Source organism: Lingula anatina, chromosome 1, assembly GCF_051362555.1.
Source record: "Lingula anatina isolate TDL-2025a chromosome 1, LinAna3.0, whole genome shotgun sequence".
In the NCBI taxonomy this organism is placed as follows: Eukaryota; Metazoa; Brachiopoda; class Lingulata; order Lingulida; family Lingulidae; genus Lingula; species Lingula anatina.
In genome coordinates, this window is record NC_141767.1 from 36447109 (window position 1) to 36467030 (window position 19922).

Here is a 19922-nt window from a genome sequence, read left to right on the forward strand (position 1 = left end):
CAGAATAAGGACTAAACGATTTTCCATTTAACAAATTCGGTAAGGAAACAACCTAAACGGAAAGGGAAATCAAAGATAATTAGGCCTACTTCATTGGAAATTGTAAACCTAAGCTAAATACAATTCAACTGTCTCACAAGATATTATCTATATTTTTTAATAATGAACAATCTCATTATTGAATATAACTGTTGTTTTGTTTTGTTTCTACTGTATTTACCAGATCAGATCATTGTATATTGGAATTTTTTAATAAAGAAAGTTACTTTCTTTATTTAAGTTCTACTCCGGTGATAAACGGCCAATAACAATAGAATTAAGCAAATGTGCAAATAATCCATTGAGACTTTTTCATGTGTTCCCAGCTCTCTCACGGGATGCGAAGTTAAATATTCGCCATCTTGATAGAATGAAAAGGAAATTCCAGAAAGAAAATAATCCCAATAAGCAAATTTATTATTATTATCATCATTTGCATTTATTTTCCCTCCCGGTTTTTGGCAGCTTCAACTCGTTCAAAAATATAAATGATAATAATAATAATTAATAAATAGAAAAATAATAATAATAATAACTAGAATAAATAAAACATCATTATTTATTTGTCCTCGTTCTACATCGACTCAAACACTCGAAAGTACGAATAAAGGAAAAATACCAGCATGATGTTTGACGGCCGCATTTATTGTAAGGTCCCTCTGATTAAAAAAATGATATGATTTAGAAGTTAACAATGAAGAAGGTTGAGTAATAACATTCACCATTGAATAGACCTGAAAAACTGTATTAATATATAATTCCCAAACAAATAGTGGTTTTTAAAGCCTAATTGAATATTCATGAAGACACTGTCAAAATACAAAGGGCCACCGCCAAAGATCCCGCTTTCGCAATATTAAGCGCCATGACAATTCGGGTATTTTTTTTTCCACAGAAAGAGGGACATTAGATGTTAATGTAGCGAGCCTATTTATTTTAGGTCCGCATTCCTGTTCACCAAGACATTATGTTCCAGGATATGATTTCAGATTATCAGAAAGTTTCCTTTTTTAGGCTAGGAAAAACCAGCTTATGATTACGCCTAAAATGCACCAAAGTAAAGCTGTGCATTCATCAGGGGCAATTTCAAAAGATCTTGCAGTTTCTGCCAATCAAAGTTCTTCATAAAAACCCTCACCTATACACCCCCTTTACCCTCTACCGGGGCTACAGATTCATTTTGTGCATTTCTCTCCAGCACAAGCAAAGAACCGTGTTAAGAATTAGCCTGCGACATATCTGTGAATATCCAGTAAAAAACCAATCTTTGACACTGGAAGAGGGTAGACCCCCTTATTGTGTGAAAAAAAATCTCTGAAAAATGTGTCAGTTGCAGTTCCTGCTTTGCTTATTTCAGAGTAATCTTTGATAAATTTTAGCGAAGCGCAATTGTGTCTATTATTGGGTCATTTTTTTCATCCATAATTGTTTGTCATTATATAAAAAAGACATGTTTATTTCGTCATATGCGTTAGTCTTTTAACTTAAACCATTCTAAATTAGTTTTTCGTGTCAGTAGCTAGACGTGACTCGATAATATATCGTTTTATCGTTTTATGACTTTTTTGACTGCGGCTTTATGTTTTACTGGTTTCTCACAAATTGAAGTCTCGCACCACTTACCGACGTTTTTAAGAACATCTATATGTAGACAATATAACAAATATATATTTACGGAAACTTTTGAGACGCCCCCCCTCCCCCGGATACTGCAAGTCTTACTTTCTGTTTAACTACTGATTAAAAAGATATTCTACTAAGTGGGCGTTTCGAATGGGCTTTATTTTTTTTCCAAATTATTCTTTCTAAAGTTCGGCTGTTGCCTGTCATTCAGGAAACTGAGGTAAAAAAAACTCTTTCTAAGCAAGAGAGGGATGCGTACGATTGCGCACCAAATGCAATTCCCTCTTCAGTCTAAAGATTCCTTTATAATTATAAAGATGCAAAAGATGAAAACAATTAACAGATGAATGGTGTAGAAGTAAGGCGGAATCGACTGAGCAATACATACTTTAAAGACAAAAATAAGTTCAAATTATTGTTTTTCTTTTTTTTTTAAATAAGTTTAGTATAAATCACCAGACACCAGACAACCAAAACAATTTCCATCGCAAAATATACCGAGAGGAAGTTGTTGGTCTAATGTACAGCATGATCCAAGAATTTGGTGTCATGATGTACATAAAATACATGATATTTTACGCTTTGCAAAATATAACCAATCCCGTTATAGGCTAACGATAAAATATAACAAATTATTTCTAAACAGAGTAATACACATGTATACCTAATTCATACATGTATGTCATATACACTGTATGCAGAAAATCTTGTAAACACTTCTTTTTTTCATGATTCCGGCTGATACAAATGTAAGTTTTGCGATTTCAAATATCTTATCTAAGCTTGGATATCCCATTTAGACATGTTGCAATCAAATTAAAATTAAAGTCCCAAACCTGAAAACTCGTAAATAGAAACAAACTTACAGACCGTAATAAATGTTATTCGCAGGCTTCCACTTGTACGTACCTGCACCTTGCTTGGGACGTAGTTAAATGGCAATCCTCTTCCAATTCGTCGTTTTAGTTGGTTTGCATCCGGATATTTTTGCGCAACAGGTAGGTGTTCATCTTTCCGTCTCTGAGGAAATAGCGCCTGACGCCAGTCAACATAGCCAATCGATCATGTCAAAGAAAACCGCAGCATTTACAACACGTTATTTTATTATAGCCAAGGTAATTATAGAGGCAAACACTTTGTTATGGAATATTGTGGTTGTTTTGTGTAGGGTCAGCGTGAACTTAAGACCCTTTAAAATGTGAGAAGAAGTGTTTTACAATGATAAGAACATAGTAAAAAAAAAAAAACGTAGGCTGGTATGATGGCAAATGTCCAATAGAGGAAAAAAGTCTTTAAAAAAAACCCAGATCCTACAGCTTTTATAAAACCTTTATACTTATGTTATAAATACATTGAATGCGGAAAAGGGAATTACGTCAGAAATGACATTCACGGCGTATTATTGTTTATTGCAGTTGTTAAATAGGTGATTCCTTTTTTCATTGCTTGCGTGATCCGACTCATTTCCTATTTCCTAATTGTGATACAAACAAATGCATTTACGTAAGTGATCTGTCAGAACTTGATCCTTGTTGATTTTCTAACTGATTTTGGACTATTTGGAGTCGTTTCCATGGCAATTTCCACGCATACCAGTATTTATGATCTGGAATATCGAATTTTATTGCATCATCTTAACCCTTTCGAATTCTTTAGGTTTCTTTCAGGTTTCTACATATGTGAAAGAATACTTCAGCTAAGCTCGCTAGAAAAGTACGTTAGCAATGTTGTGCTCCGTGCCGTCTCTAATGACGCAATCAACACTGCCATTTCATTCGCTTCGAAAGCAATATTTAAACCCTAATTTTCATTGTTTTGTTGCTCAACAATTAGTTGCTTTATACCACTAAGTTAAACGAAAATGCATTCACTGGGCTCATTTTAATTACACTCTGCGATTTGAATATCATTATCTTTTTTCATATTTAAATATGTTTTAAAACAACATAAAACAGAGTAAATTGTGTACATTTTAAGCTTAGGATTTATTACCTTTTTAAACAATGAATTCGTCTAAATTGATAGATATGACGTTTGACAAAGATGTGTTCCATATGTTTCTAGGTAAATTTTTCACTTAAAATTACTTGATAAAATATTTTATTTACTTGTAGACTACGTCTGCTAAACCGCTGTATCTCGCGTTCTCATGGACCAAAAGTAGCTACATCGTAAAAATAGTGGAAATCCTCTATTGTGGAATAATGAGAATCACATAAAAATTTTAAAAATACTTAGATGCACTATAAGGTCAGTGTCGGCGGGTTCATGGTAATTCAACAACAATTTCATTTCTTCTTGGTGGCGATAATATGACACTCAAGCGTTTCTGCTATTTGCTTGATTTCAATCTCAAATCCAACTTTTCTAAGGATGTTCATTGGTTTCTCAAATCCCTCGCAGACCTCTTCAAGAGAATGACCTTCAAGGACAGTCTCAGGCTTCTTGTCATCGCCACTGTGACCGTCATCGGACGCGTGGCCATGAGCAAAGACCTCTCCATGGTGACCGTGCCCTTCGCCCGACTCCCCGTCGTCCCCCAAACTAGCTGGCAAGTCATATAACAAATTAAAGGCGTACATCACTGAAGCGGACGACTTACCGTAGTTGTCAGCCAAACGCTCATGAACGTCGAAATCAAACAGGGAGAAAACGCCGCCTGGTGTAAGGATTCGATGGACTTCTGCTAACATTTTCTCCTGATTTTTTACGTGATGGATGACATCTGACATTGTGACGTAACCAAATGTCTCCGCCCAATTTTCGTGAAGAGATGTTCCGTCAGCAGACATAAAAGTGACATTGGGCAACATAAGTTCATCAGCTTTGGTCTTAGCAATGGCTACTGTCTCTTCAGAAATGTCTATCCCTGTAACTTTTGTGTTCGGAAACATTCCAGCAATAAGGTTGGCTCTGTGGCCGGGACCGCAGCCAACATCACAAACCGTGGTTCCATTTTCTGTTTTAAAATAATAATAATAATAATAATAAATTATTTCTTTACGTTATGTGCAGGTATAATATCGAGTTTGTTTTTCTTTAAACAGAACTTGAGGGAGAATAAATTTCATTGATCATAAAAGATTGGCGCAGTTAGTTCTATATTACATTATACACGCATTTGTTATCTTATAACTAAACACCGTTACCTAAGAGTGATTTAGCTAAATTCTCCCTTATTCGTACTATACATGAACCATTACCTAGCTGTGTGATGAGCCCAGGAATTTGATTAAGAATAAAACTGAGATGTTTTCTTGAATTGTGCATCATCTTGTTTGTTTCTTCCCAGTAAACATCAAGAGCGGCAAACCTCTCATAGTCCACTCCTGTAATATACAAAATACACAGTATTCGTTTCTTTTTTTATAAATGAAATTCCAACTTAATTGTGCTAATGAAGAACTTAATTGTGCTAATGAAGAACTTAATTGTGCTAATGAAGAAAAAAAAGATAGAAAAAGTAAATAAAAGGGCATTTCCTAGCACAGGGCATTTCCTAGCACCTTTGACGAATCCAATGCACTAGTTAGCCTCTTATTATCAATTCTCAATGTGTTCAAAACTATAATATAACACTTTAAACGTTTTCTTTTCTTAGTGAGCAAGTGTAAGACAGCAGTCCGGTTACTTGCCATTTGGTCCATCTTTTTTCACACATCTCACCACATCTGGATACACAGTGCTGTAGATGGGCAGCTGCCTCGTGAGACAAGCCAGGTTGTTCTCTGTTGACGTCAGAGAGGGCAGACGATCTTTGGGTAAAAAGAATAGTGTTTCTCCTTTCTCATTTTCTACTACCTCCACTATTTTACCTGACACCATTGTCCTCAACCATGCTTTGATATACCTATAAAACAAAGGCAAAGCGGTGGAATTTCATAATGATGGTGTGTGTGTGTTTGTGCGCTTCCACGCATGTTGATAATCAAGTTTAACTTTAGTTTAAATCATTTTTCCTATCTGAGACCAACAATTTTCTGAACAGGATATTACAGACATAATTTAACTGTAGAAAATTTTATCGCTGTTATTTTATTTGTATTTGCCTGTTGTTCAAAATGACTTTGTCGCCTAAATGGATAATCTAGACAAGTAGACACGGTCTGCATCACATCCCAAAGACCAATCTTGTCGGTAAAATAAATCTGATAATAATCTAAACATGTTTTTGGTCTGAACAACGCACGGTAAGTATACATGTATATATTGTTCAAATTCCCCGGGCAAAATATGAGTAGACCTAAAATGATTTCGCGCCAAGAGAAGCAGATACTAAAACGATGAATGAAAAATTTTGCGTTCATACTGCCTGAATTGGAGGTTTACTTTTGTTCCAATGAACGCATGATCATTGCATTTTTTGTCATTTTAATTTCTGAAAATGGTCTCCTTGGGCCGCATATACAGAAATGGGTTCAAGGTTATTCACAAGGTCATATATATTGATGACGCGACCTTATATCTATCTTCAATAATGTATGGCCCTGGTAGGCCCACTGGTATTGAAACCATCCACTAGCTGTTACATATACATGTATGTTTATATCTATAATATTACCCCTCTTTACACCCGGCGGTCTCAGCTATGACTCTGCATGACTTTGGTTCGTCAAACTCCCCCAGTACATCAAAGAGACGGAGCTCGTGTCCAAGCGCGATGGACAAGCAAGTATGTCCCTTAGAGACGACATCAGCCATGTAGGCACGGAAATCTTCCGTTGCATCTCGATCTTGTTCTTGGGTATAGAGGCTTTCCTTACACCTCTTTTTACTGGACATTCCAGCCATACTTAATAGTATGCGTGATTGTTCTAAAATGCACTTGTTGTGAGAAGTCTATATTGATCAGAAAACAAATATCGCGACCCACTTTTTAATGTCGGTGCAGGTAACACCCAGGTAAATCGTGTTAACCTATTTTTTGGCCTACCTACGTGCAAATCTGGAATTTGAAGAAAACAGCCCTGAACAAAGCGCGCCTAGGGGAGGACGAACACTATTACTGACTCTTTATATGTAAACCCATTTAACATTTTTTATTTTATTAAATTTAAGCGAGCAGAAGAATTTTTTGTCCAAGTGAACTTTAACTTACATCAGTCTAGTAATTTTAATCACAGAAAAGACATTTCCTAGATTTATTTATTTTAACACAAAAACACATAAATGGGTTAAATTTAATACCTTCGTTACTGTCCCACCATCTCACATTCTCCAATGGATCTAGTTTATCTTTACTAAACTAAAATATTGCATCTTCTCAGAAAGCGAGTATGATGTCTAAGAATGTTTATTTAAATAATGCAATAAATAGCTAGCGGCTATTTTCGCGGTGTCGCCCTGCTTTTAAAATTAAAAAAATAACTTTTTAAAATTGAGGTCTTTTTTTTTTAGTTTGACGTTTTTTGTAACATTTTAGTCATTAATAAATCTTCAGTTCAGTTACATCCATGATTAGCTAGAGGATATGGTGACAGGGCAGTCAAATGTTTGACACGAAACACGGCAAAACCCCTTTCTCAATTTGCAAAACCTTCGTTACCAGATGTGAAAAATATACTCAAGGTTGAGGACATAATGCCAGTAAAATAAACGTGCATCTCCTAATACCTCTTTAGCACAGTCTATTATTAATAACGTGCAAATAAAGGGATGTTATTTTCAAAACTTCCGTTACTAAAACCTTCGTTACTAAAGTATTTTAGCGAATACTGAATGAAGTACTATGGACACCATTTGCAATGTCGTTCTTGTATCACAACATGGAAGATTGATTAAAAAGAAAGATGAGACATGAAAGGCAAGCTGATAGTCGGAAAAAAAGATTGGATTTATATTTAGAAGGAAAAGTTTAGACATTTCACCTGTGGGAACTGAACACCGGGAATAGTTTATTTTACGACAAGGTTACATACGTAGCTTTAGAATTCTTACATGGAAAGATACAATAGTTGTAATATAGTTGGTAAAACGTTTATTGCGATTATGATGATGACGAAGAATGATGGATTAAAAATATTGATGATTATTTCACGTTTAGGAGAATGTACTTAATCAGACCATAGCAGCTACTACTGAGAGGACGAGACAAGCGAATTCTTAATTGACCTGCTAAAAATAATACAAATGTGACATGAACTCATAAAGCACGTATAAGAATTGTGACGTTTTTTAAACATAAGGTACAATCTTCTCCCATTTTCAGTGATACCATGTAATGATGTAATCCCAGTTGCACTATCCTTGTAGATCTTTGTAATATAATGTGGAGAACAATTAATGTGCACCTCCATCTTTAACCTCTTTAACCTCTAAGTCTTTGAAAAAAGTCAGCAAGGGAGTCACTAACAGACTTATTATATTCCTTTCCTGTAGAAATGGTGTCATGGATTCTGACATAATACAATGCAGTTATTGAGGTAGCTACTAATTTCTTCTTCCTGTTGGGGGAAATCATGATCTAAGAATATACAATTACTTTTGAACGAAACTTTTTTTTTGTTTTTCTTTAACATTTCATAAATGAATTTTTAACTAGTCTTGGCTTAGGTTTCTTATCATAATCTACATTAATTGCTAAACTTGATTGCATCCATGTACATCTATTTAAAAGAGTTTTCTGCCTTATTATGATAGATTCTTAGCCATTGGTGGCCTGAAGGGCCAATAGGATGCCTAGGTACATGTAGGTGCTGTCTGGCTGGCGTCTTTTTTCTTTTTCTTGAGTGACAGGCCCCGTCTGAACAAAAACCTTCTGACCCAACCCCTTGAAGCTTTGAAGTCAATGCCTCTTTCTGCAGCAAGTTTAAGTGCTTGATTGCAGATTGCCTCCAAAGAGATTGGGATATGCAGGTCCATCTGCTCCACACACCAGTTGCCAAGTTTTTCCTCCGTCTCCTTTCCCAGAATGCAGGCCCTACCACCACCTATTCTCCTCCCGTTGCTCCTTCTGACCACACCCTCTTCGGCAAGATCCTTCTTCCAAGTGCAGATAGTTGACCGTGGAATATTCACAGTTCTGGCAATGTTGCAGGTACCATACATGGCTACCAACTCAATAAGCTCCTGCTTTTCTGCCAAACTATACGCCTTGTACTTCCCCCGCTTCGATTGCAGTCTGTCCTCTGATACTCGTTTCGACTTTTTCCGTTGTTTCTTTGTTGTAGTTGAAAAAGATTCATTAGTCTCCTCGGCAGCACTTGCTCTAGCCTTGAAAAAGGTTTGCAGTGCACCCTCTGGTAAAGTTTTGAATTTCTTCTTCTTTACAGGTTGTTTGTCTGAAGTAGTCTGCTTTCTAGCACTTGCTCTAGCCTTGAAAAAGCCTTCAAGAGCACCCTCCGGTAATGTTTTAGACTTCTTATGCTTCCTTACACGTGTTTTCTCTGGTGTAGTTGACAGAACTGTATTGGCTTCCTCGCCAGCAGATGTGTGCAGCGCATTGTCTGGGACTTGTTTCAGCTTCTTCCGTTTTACAGGCCGTTTTTTGGGCAAGGGCGGCAAAGGTTCATTATTCTCTTCTCCATCACTTGCTCTATCTCTGAAAAATGTATTTGTTGTGTATCTTTTGTTGTTTAATAGTGTGTGTAGAATTTGATCGGCTTTATATGCACCATAAGTTTGTGCCATGCTTGTAAATGGCTAATAATCACTTTGCTAATTTTTTCTCATTCAAACATTCCAGGGAGAACCAACTTTGTAGTTCAATGCAGCTATAAAGATCTAAGTATTTTGAAAAGAGAAGCAGTATCCAACAGCAGTGGTAGTTTAAGGCAAAATCCACATTACCAAGGTTAATGGTACAAACACCACCAATACACTTGCCTAATTGTACTGTGCAAAGCTGACTGCTCAAATTTAACATACAATATGACATAAACTTTGGCAATCTCAACAAGGTAAAAAAAAAAAAAAAAAAAAAAAAAAAAAAACAGGTAATATATCTTTTTAAACAAAACAAATGTTTAAAACAGTTATTATAGTTTACATGTAAATTAAGACATGGAGAGAGTGCTTACAATTTCCCCAGTCTACTAGTGGCATCCTCATACACAGTGAGTAATGCACTTTTCTGACTATCACTGAGGTCTTGCATTCCCTCCAGAGCAGCTTTCACTGCTGAGGATACTTTGTCCAGTGGAATCTCATAATCAAAAGGAATGGGGAGAGGCTGGCGGTGCTGTGTTTGCCAGGACTTATCCTCTGCCACATGCCCATTCAGAGGGAGACTACTGAAAAATATTCCCAAAATTTAACCTGTTTGCACAGTCTTAAAGCCAAATTTATGTGATATTAAGCCTTTAAATATCTTCTTTACTTAAAAATAAGAATAGAGGTACAATTGAGTCACAGAATCACAAATTGTTCTCTAACTTTTTTGTGTGGACCAGCATCCCCCCCCCCCCCCCCCAAGAAAAATTACTCAGAAAATGCATTTGAGTTTGCCTTTTTTGCACGTTCTAAAAAAAGTACAAAAGAAGCATGCTTCAACCATATTTGCACTGTTTACATTAAAAAATTCTTAGAAATGATAATAAGGTCCCAGCATTCATCAATTCAAAATGGTGTTTGTTTCCATTCTGGCAGCTGTTAATGTGTATATAAAAATTACCCTGCAATGTTCTCCACAAGCTCTGCACTAGGAGCACAGTGACATGCAGTTTGATGCTCCAATTCTTCAAGGGCTTCTGCAGCACTGACAGCTGATTCTTCTGTTGTAGATACAGCCTCGGTAAAATCATCAGACAAAACTATTTTCACTCCATCTGCCACTTTGTAAAATGTCTCCGCTTCATCTGATAAGTCATTTTCTTCGTCTCCAAGTGGAACACAATTAGTCTGCTCCATTTCATGATTAATGTTCTCTGTTGCACCATTGGGATTCTCAGGAAGAGTACTGAAAAATATTCCCTAAAACTGAGAATATATGGAAGATCACTTAGTCTTTAAGGGATGCTGTATGTGTTACTTTTTAAGCCAATATATCTTTATGCAAGTGAACAAAGTGAGCACTCAAAAAAGAAAAATACATGAATATAGATAAAGTATGGAGTCATTAAAAATCACAACAAAATAATGATCTCACTGTAAGGTTGCCTAGAAAGCACAAAATTAAGAAGTTCAACATGACTAAAATACAGGTACGCTGAAAGCGAATAGAGAAAACTGACAATTTCTGAAGTCACAATTAAGTTTAATACTAATTTTCTAGAATACCATGATTGCAATATTCTGTCAAATGATGATTGACTGTAGTAACAGAATACATACCTTTCAATATTTTCCACAGGGGCACATAGAGTGAGAGGTTTCAGTTGTGTGAGGGCTCCTGTTGAAGATGAAGTGATAACTGACACATCTGTTGTAGCAATAGCTATCACTTTCCCCTTGTTTGGGAGATCCTCTAAGAAGTCAATATCAATAAAATCCTCCCATTCATGATTGAATACTTGTAAAGTGAGTGATGTTTCTGGCAGCAGATTAAACGCTTCTTTTATTTCACTATAGATATCCGCCTTCCTTTCAATCTTAATGACTTTTTTGTGGCCCCCACAGTCTACCAGGTAGGAAAACCCTACAACTAGAAAATAAATAAATAAATAAATAAATAAAGAAATAAATAAATAAATAAATTCAAGTCCAACTGACTAAGGCCATTAGTCAAGGTGAGCAGCAGGCTTATTATAATGCTATTTCAATAAGTTGAAATGTCACAATTCATTATGACTGGACAATGTATATAGTAGAAATCATAAAATAGGATAGGCATTTTGATATGGTGACAGTTGAAAAATAAATACAGAAAACCTTCCTCATTAGCAACTATATTTACATGCTTAGATATAATATAAAAAAAAAAACGGTCTCTCACCAGCAGGTTCATCCCTTTTCCCTGATTTAACATCTGGATACACATGGTCTTTAACAGGAAACTGTCTAGAGAGACCGGCCAGGTTGTTCTCTGTTGATGTTAGAAATGGAAGACGATATTTTGGTAAATAGTAATATGTTTCCCCTTCCTCACTCTCCACAACCTCCACTATTTTCCCTGACACCATTGACTTCAACCAAGATTTGATATACCTAGAAGACAAAGGGAGGTAATGTTTATTGTTGGATGTTACACTTTTTGCAGTGAAGAACTAGCTGAAAAGAATATTGAATGGAATGTTACATAAAATCACTTGAAGATTGAAAAAAGCCATAGAGATCTACTAATATGGCAAGTCAGCATTTAAATCTTTGGTTCTAGAAATATTAATGAGCCGTTGATGAGCATTACTGTGTCGGACAACAGCCAGTCGCGTATCACTTGCAAGTATTTCAACCAGTTAAATTCAGAAAGACCCTTACTGTTATCTACATTTTCTGTAGTGAGTGCAGTGGCAATAGTTAATATATCTTCCATATTCTAACAAAAGAGTACACTTCTGTGAAGTTTACCACTACTCATTCGGACTATTCACTTACGACTCTTCGCTTCCGACGGCCTCAGCTATATCCAAGCACGACTTCGGTTCGTCGAATCCCCCCAGTAAATCAAACAGACGTAGCTCGTGTCCAAGAGCAATGGACAAACAAATTTGCCCTTTGGAGACAACATCAGCCATGTAGGCACGGAAATCTTCCGTGGCATTTCCTCTCCGATTCTGCGATGTTTTGGGACTAGATAGTCGCTTCCTTTTGCCGCTTGCCATACTGCCACCATACTCCGCTAGAGGTCACTCTGATCCAAGATGGATAGATGTCGACTCTGTGCAGCAGGTTGGCTTTTCTCTACTGCTTTTCCAAAGAGCTCACTGAGAAGTGGGCCATCGGCTATTTCACGGGTAGTAACAAAGTGTGTGAAAAATATTATCCTAAATTTAGCGCAAAGATACCTATGCACATTCAGGCTAATATCTATTATTGAAGCAGGAAAATGCAGGCACAGTTAGCTATTGAGGAATTTGAAACCCACTCATAAGTCAAAAAACAATTTTTTAATTTCGTACCAAACTTACTTGGTTACACACACATACACTCACAAAAGAAAAAAAATCCTGAGAAAAGGACTTATGATGAAATTAATATATACTTTACTTTCACATGATTTTTTATCAAAATATCTACATCTAACAAAAAGCTTCTCCCATTGGATCCATCCTACATGTCAAAAAACGAAAAAAAGAATTGCTAACGCAAGAATATTAGTGCATTTTAAATCTTATCTTTTGTTATAGATAAATAGTCTCATTTTTTGCATGCAATGACTTTTTTACAAGTAAAGTAGATTCTGATTGATTTTTGAGGTCCATCTCTTTTGCTACCCACTTACAATACCCATCCGATGCCTCGTTTCCATACATGCGCCTTTCTTTGAAATGGCATTCAAAATTATCAGCTCTTACGCACGTGTGCACGATTGTTGGATTTAACAATTTTATCAGCTATATTGAATGTCGTCTATCCTCAAATTGCGGATTAACTTAATCACATTTTGCATTTCACATTTGAAAAATAATGCAGTAAAACAACACAAACATGCTGTCATATTTAAACAATAACATTTTATTTTCTGTCCCACACAGTACATGTCATGCAGCCGCACCACAAAGTACAGATATGGAGCGAAATACTTCATTTTCATACATAACATTTCAATATACAGCATATACACAATCGTTGGTGGTGGCGGTGGTGGTGGTGAAAATCAGTTCTCCCAGCTTTTTGTGTAGTGCACCTGATATTAAAAAGAAAAGCGGGCTCACGGCAGTGCCAGGTGACCAGAACATATGCGCTACACCTGTATAACGGGAAGACAATAAATGTGACTGAAGCCCATAGATGCTATACTCAACTTTCAAGCTCTTGGCGAGATTTGCACACAAATGAAAGATGATATCAAACTTATACGTCATCATAAACACCATGTGCACTACAGGTGGTATACAATGTTAACTTTGACCTATTTGTAAAAACTCTTAACTAATGAATGAACAACTTGATCATGTAGCCTGGGGGCAAGGTTGGTGTATAATATTCATTACCAAATAACAGAAGACTGTTAGGGTTAACATTAATAAGTTGTGTGAAATTCTGTTTAAAGATAATTTATTTTGTTATTCTAATTTCTAACCAACTCTCAAATTGTGAAGATATTTTCCCATCTAAAACACTAATTTTTTTACCTAGCAGTGTGTTTATAATAACTGTGCTTCCTTGTGCACATCTCACATTCTGGATTTAATGGAAGGAATTACTACTTAAACAAGAATATAATTCAATAACTATTCTACCATCCAAACCTATTGTTAACTACTGATACAAATGGTTTGGTCAGTTTCAAACTTTGGCATTTCCTTTTCTCTGCCTTTCTTTTAAATGCTATATACAAGCACTGAAAAGTCGCTAATAATACTTATCATTCAAAATGCATTTCACAAATAAAAGCTACATTAGAAGTCATTATATACAATTCTGCAAAATTTGATGAAGCCCTTCAAGTTGCCACACACCATATCTTTTAGTAGAATTTACACCAGCTACAGTGAAATTACAATTCACAGTATACTCAATTCAGGCCACTTACTCAAGCAGAAAATAATTTAAGTGCAGATAAGCTTGCTAGTGACAACATATTAAGCCATTTCAAATTTGACTGTAGAAGCTAGAGCACCTGAAGAAGGTCAACGTGACCTTGAAAATCAGCAAAGCACAGCTCCAATTGGATTTCAATAACTTTATCACAAGTAACTCCTCATTCATGAAAGTTTTCCAATCACTAGAAGAAATATATGCTTCTGACCAAAGTGTCCTTCAATTATTTGGCTCCATATCATGATCTGTGATACAAAAGAGAAAACCTTTTTTAACTAAACCATTCTCATTCTAATGACTTGGGAGAATACACTGACATCTGTTAAGTGAAACATGTTTAAGAATGATAATTACTCAAAATGTAAAAATTAGTTTTCCCCCCTAATCAACTCTCTCCATTCATTCAAGATAACAAAAGTCAAGTCAAATCCCACAGGTTCAGTGCGTCTTTCCATACAATGGAAAACCTTCATTAAATAGTAATTGCAAATGTAATACTCGTTTCTTATTGGCAAACACTCCTGAAAGTTTATGGATAATCAAGAGGAACGCTGAGAGATGGATATGGTCATCTTATTCTAGCAATACACAGGATTAAGGAGACGATATATATAGTCTTCTTTTCCAATATGACTGATCACCGTGTTATGACCGTTTTCCACAGCACTGTTCAGTCCAATATGAGGCCTTTTTAAAAAGATAAAAAAATTGCTATGAACACTGAATGTTGTGTCATTGTACTGGTATATATATATATATTTTTATATATATTGTTCCTCTGATTTTCCACTTTTCTGTTGTTTTTTTTTTCAATCCACTGGTAAGCAGCATTCCAAGGTGAAAAGCTTCCACCACAGCATCCAGGCGTAACTTTGCCCATACACATGGTCAATGTCCTTGGTTTAAAAGGGAAAATTCTTTAAATTTTACCCTCTTCATCGTTTTAATCATATTGCAACAGTTTACTTAACAAGATGTTCATCCTCAGGATTATCTGGATCATCTTTGTCAATTAACTTCACATATCGGAAAGGAAAGTTTCCAGATTTTCCATTTAATTCTCCTTCCCATATTCCATTCATGTTCATCTTATTTACTTTTACAATGTCCCCTTCCTGAAATTAAAAAATAAAAGATAAAGACTTTTTTTTTTGCGAATAAGTGGCCAGCAATTAGGAAGTAAACTATGCAATACACATTAAAAATATCATGAAAGGTGTTAAATAACAAATGTTCACATGTAAACCTTTACTGTTTGCTTGCATTCATTTTCAATAAATGGACTGGATTAACATAAAGCATTAAGTCCTACCTCTAGCTTCAAAGCAGAGTGGTCATAAGCATTGGGTATCCTTCTCTGTATTACTCTTGCAAAACAGGGTAACTGTATATCCTGGTCAATAATATAAGTACATAATATGAATATCAAGTATTGACAAGCCTCAAAAGTCTAACTAATATCTGGCAGCAACATAAATACAATAACCAATCCATTTTGACCTGAATTTAACCAAAAGCATATCCACTTTATCATCTTAGCTTATTTTAAATATTTCTAAACTTGATTTTAGACACAAATGCATAAGACACTTCCTGAAAAATAACAAAACACTAACAGGAATGTTCACTAAGCAGTATCACACAAAAAACTCCTGTTTCTCTGTATTTCATTTACATAACAGAAAATACATGTCAAATGAAACATCAGCTGCCCTAAAGAAATCATGAAATTATTCACATCGATTAGAAATTGTACTTTATTTCCTTAGAATCTCTAAAAATTTACATAAAAAGATATAACAATAAATAAGAAGTACATTTTTTGAACTGGTATTAAAATAAGTATAGCATACCCTCCTTATAGGTTGTGTTCCATTCATCTGTTTTGGATCTCTATAGTCTGGGGCAGGGTTTGCTGGCTGTGCTGCAGCATTGGCCACTGGGAAATGATTGGCAGCTACCTCAACAGAGGGGTCAATCTGAATAGTATTAGAATTAGTCTATAATAGAATTCATGTGCCATCTCTTTTTCAATGGGTAATACAGTCTAGCAGTTGGAACATGGCCTGATTGGGAGAAATGCACGTGGAAGCAATTTTGGATAAAAGTTCAGTGTGTGTGCATGCGTGCATGTGTGCGTGCATGCCTGCGTGTGTGTGGAGGGAAGGGAGACTTTCACTAACATGCATATTTAATTTGATACTGGTTAATTAAACAATGACATCCATTTTGGGTCTGATATCAAAGTCAAAACATTGCAGCTTACCTTTTGGACATAAGGTACAGGGATCTGCCCCTTTGTTCCTTCACTGTTCATTGCTGTCCACCACTGGTCTTCATCTTTACGAATTATTGTTAATATGTCACCTTTTTTAAATGGAAGATCCTCTGGGTCCTAAAAAAGTAAAAGGCAAAATACATTTTCAATCCTTTCTTACATAGAGAATTTCTATCAGATACTGAAAATACTAATATAAACCTTGAATGTTTTTTTGTTAATTTTAGATTATAAGTGTGCATATAATATGTTGAATATGTTATCAAGGACACGCTTAAATATTAGATCAGACTTATTTTGCTGTTAGCAGTTTAAGGTTTTATTTCATGATTTACAAATAGAGGTACAAAAGAGTTAAAAATATACGAAAATAGTTGCAAACATAATTAAATGCATACAAAGATAATGAAAAAAACCTTAGGTATCAGAAAAAGTTTAAATTCTCCACCTAAATAAATTATATTCACTTACTTTTCCAGGAAAATCAAACTTTGCCTTTACTTTTATAATACCTCTCGGTGCCTGCAAATAGGAAAAGAGATATAGAACACTGCAATACAGTCTATCCCATTTTGCAAAGTTCAAAGCAAAATACCTATAAACATAATCATTTACTACAAACCACCTACATAAATTATTCTTTATCTGGGCTTATTTTTTTTCTGAATGTGCTTCTTTTTTGAAGCTTATAAAATATTTCGATGTTTACCTTAAATTCCTCGAATCAAAATTCAATTTTAAAAAAAGGGATTCTGAATCTAGACAATATAATTTTCTACCTTTAAGGCATGATATCTAGACCCTTCAACCAAGGGCCTTGGTCAAAAGACTTCAAATTAAATTACTCTTTTACCATCATTTCACAATAGACGGTTGCAAACCTATCTCACTACATTTTGACAAATTCTATATAGTACACTACCCATAAATAACAGTACATAATATTTTATTTCAACATGGGAACATTTGTAAATGTCAAATCCCAATTAATAATCAAAACAAAAACTAGTAAATGCCAGATTAATAACCCAACTCATGTTTTATCAGAGAGTAGAAAACAAAGATGAAAACACTGTTCTAAAACAAGTGCACTTACCGGCCTTATCAAAGATGTTGTGTCTAAATAATGAGTTTTATAAAAATTAAGCAGGCTTGGAAGATCTGGAAACTCCTGGTCACCTATCCTGAATCTGGCTACTCCACCAACACCCTGAATTTTGTTGATTATATAATGACTGATTTTGTTGTCTTCTCTGAAAAATAAAAAAGCACATATCAAGAGTTTAAGATGTATCGTGGAAGAGTAAAGTGGTTAGCATACTTTTCAAGTTGGAGCTCGATATCTGGTTGTTATTATGTAACTTGCAGTAGTTCTAATGGTAATCAATGACTAAGTATATAGAGAGTTTCCATGAGCAGCTTGTTCTCAAACAAAAGAAACTTAACCATCTGTGTTCAGGCTAGGATGGAAAAGTTTGATGTGTATAAAAGCAAGTTCTTCTTGCGAAGAACAGTTCATAAAAGTATGTCAACTCAAATCATATGAACTATGTCAAGATATATATATACAATGTAAAATATTTTCACAGTGGATATTTTTCATCAATATCAGTCTTCTACTTAATAATAAAGCAATATCTATACATGCAACATCCATAAACCTTATAAAAGGTAAAAAAAAATTGAGGAGGATGTAAAGGTGGCATATCAAAAGTTCATCATAAGCTTTTAATGACTATGTATAGCAGGTTTTGGGGTACAATTTCAATACAAATATGAACCTAGAAATTCAGGCAGAAACCTTTTTATTAAGTAGAATGTCGCACAACAAAAAATGTGAAATGATTATGACTAAGATTACAACCCATTGTGGGATAGTCGAAAATATTTTCAATGACATTTCAGATTAAACACTTAACGTTTTTAGATAATGTGAATAAACATAATTATCAGCAAATCAACATGTCCAGACAACTTAATCTCTCAACTTGGGTGAAATATAGCACAAACATTGGTACTTATGCACATTTCCTCCTTTTGGACAATTAAAAATCTATGGTTAATAAAAGCTTATGATTAAATACAGTTAATTAAAATGCTTTGAACAACAAAAGCAATTTGGCTGAAAAAGAAAATTAAAAAAATCAAACTGTAAACCCAGAACACATTAATTTAGTAATGATGTAACCTCATGGAAATGTTTAGTAATATATGTAGAAAAGTTCTGTTATTTCAAGGTAAATATCTTCCAATAGTTTCAACCTGCAAACACCTCCAAATCACAGATATAGACAGATCTGATTACTTTTTTCATTTGAAAGATGACTTTTGATGATCATCTTTTTTTAAAAAATGAGCAATGGGATACAACTGGAAATATGAGAGACAGTTTACTACTCACTTGACACATAAAACAAAATCTCCTCTGATTGTGCTACTATCTCTGACTAGGAATACACCACTGTCTTTCTCATGTTCTAATATATCTGCTGCTTCTTGTCTGCTCAAGAATCCAAAATACCAACTGAAAGAAAACAGCATGATTTTGAATGGATTGCAATCTTTATTGATATATACAGACTAAAGCATATAAATGACTGGTACACAAAAGTTGGCACAATCTCAAAAGTCCTGCAGTTTCAACTGTGCATCATCTGTTTTTGATCAACTAAAGCACATATCAAGTTTCTTTTTAGATATTGATGCCGACTGTTGCTTGATTCAGTGATCACCGTAATTTAATATCTACGGATAAATCAGTGGTTGACTGCTTCTTCCGAAATATGTTAGATTGCTTAAACTCACTGGTGCAACGCAAAAACAAGTTCCTTGTAACTTTAAGTCAAATTGAAAACTAAATTCCGTGTCCGAATGTCTACTGGCGTACTGCCATGAGAACAGGCCAAGAACTTAAGACTGGCCACAGCAAATTCTTACCTGTCCCTATCATCGGGATCAAAATCAGCTGCCATTGTTTTTCTCTCGGTTTTTCAGTTATAAGACAATTCTTTTGATTATTAACGCCCCCTGAATTGCAACAGGAGGGGGCAAGTAAACAAGCCTGACAACTAATTTGCCAGGGACGAAACAGCAACTGAGCACAACACTGTTGCGAAACTGATCAATTTCCTTTAGCTCCTCGTACTGCAGCTCAATCCAGCATGGTAATATTCGGGGAGAGAGTCAATCACATTGAGAAGAAGCGCATCGATAACGATGTAAACATATATTCCAGGAAGTACAGTAGCCAATTTTTCTCAATATGGCCGACCACTTTCGGGGATTTCCAAAACGAGATCACGGTGGGTGATAGTCTCAACGCTGTTATCTTATTTCTCAATTTTAGTAAACATTAGTAGTATTCTTCATCCTATATAATTGATACATTATTATTAAAACAGAC

General features: G+C 35.2%; 3 protein-coding genes across 6 annotated transcripts; all 3 read right to left on the reverse strand.

Annotated features, from left to right (window-relative positions):
• Positions 1-3619: 3619 nt before the first annotated feature.
• LOC106154929 (uncharacterized) lies at positions 3620-6453 on the reverse strand. 2 transcript variants are annotated; one of them, XM_013529493.3, is made up of 4 exons: positions 6224-6453; positions 5298-5512; positions 4866-4991; positions 3620-4621 (listed from the first exon to the last, which is right to left on the reverse strand). In XM_013529493.3, exons 1-4 carry the CDS (start codon positions 6451-6453, stop codon positions 3951-3953), a joined length of 1242 nt encoding a protein of 413 aa, XP_013384947.2. In that variant the 3' UTR covers positions 3620-3950. The 2 variants fall into 2 exon arrangements, with proteins under 2 accessions (XP_013384947.2, XP_013384946.2); XM_013529492.3 differs by having other exon boundaries at positions 4812-4991.
• A 1169-nt stretch (positions 6454-7622) lies between these two features.
• On the reverse strand, positions 7623-12397 carry LOC106154938 (uncharacterized). 3 transcript variants are annotated; one of them, XM_013529508.2, is made up of 6 exons: positions 12133-12397; positions 11534-11745; positions 10933-11236; positions 10274-10558; positions 9681-9893; positions 7623-9202 (listed from the first exon to the last, which is right to left on the reverse strand). In XM_013529508.2, the coding sequence occupies exons 1-6, from the start codon at positions 12357-12359 to the stop codon at positions 8341-8343; spliced, it is 2103 nt and encodes a 700-aa protein (XP_013384962.2). In that variant the 5' UTR covers positions 12360-12397; the 3' UTR covers positions 7623-8340. The 3 variants fall into 3 exon arrangements, with proteins under 3 accessions (XP_013384962.2, XP_013384960.2, XP_013384959.2); XM_013529506.2 differs by having other exon boundaries at positions 9681-9890; positions 10933-11242; XM_013529505.2 differs by having other exon boundaries at positions 10933-11242; positions 12133-12396.
• A 794-nt stretch (positions 12398-13191) lies between these two features.
• LOC106154936 (adapter molecule Crk) lies at positions 13192-19817 on the reverse strand. Its single transcript, XM_013529502.2, has 8 exons — positions 19457-19817; positions 18921-19043; positions 17616-17772; positions 16991-17041; positions 16508-16636; positions 16095-16220; positions 15554-15634; positions 13192-15356 (listed from the first exon to the last, which is right to left on the reverse strand). The coding sequence occupies exons 1-8, from the start codon at positions 19489-19491 to the stop codon at positions 15204-15206; spliced, it is 855 nt and encodes a 284-aa protein (XP_013384956.1). The 5' UTR covers positions 19492-19817; the 3' UTR covers positions 13192-15203.
• Between the last annotated feature and the right edge of the window lie 105 nt (positions 19818-19922).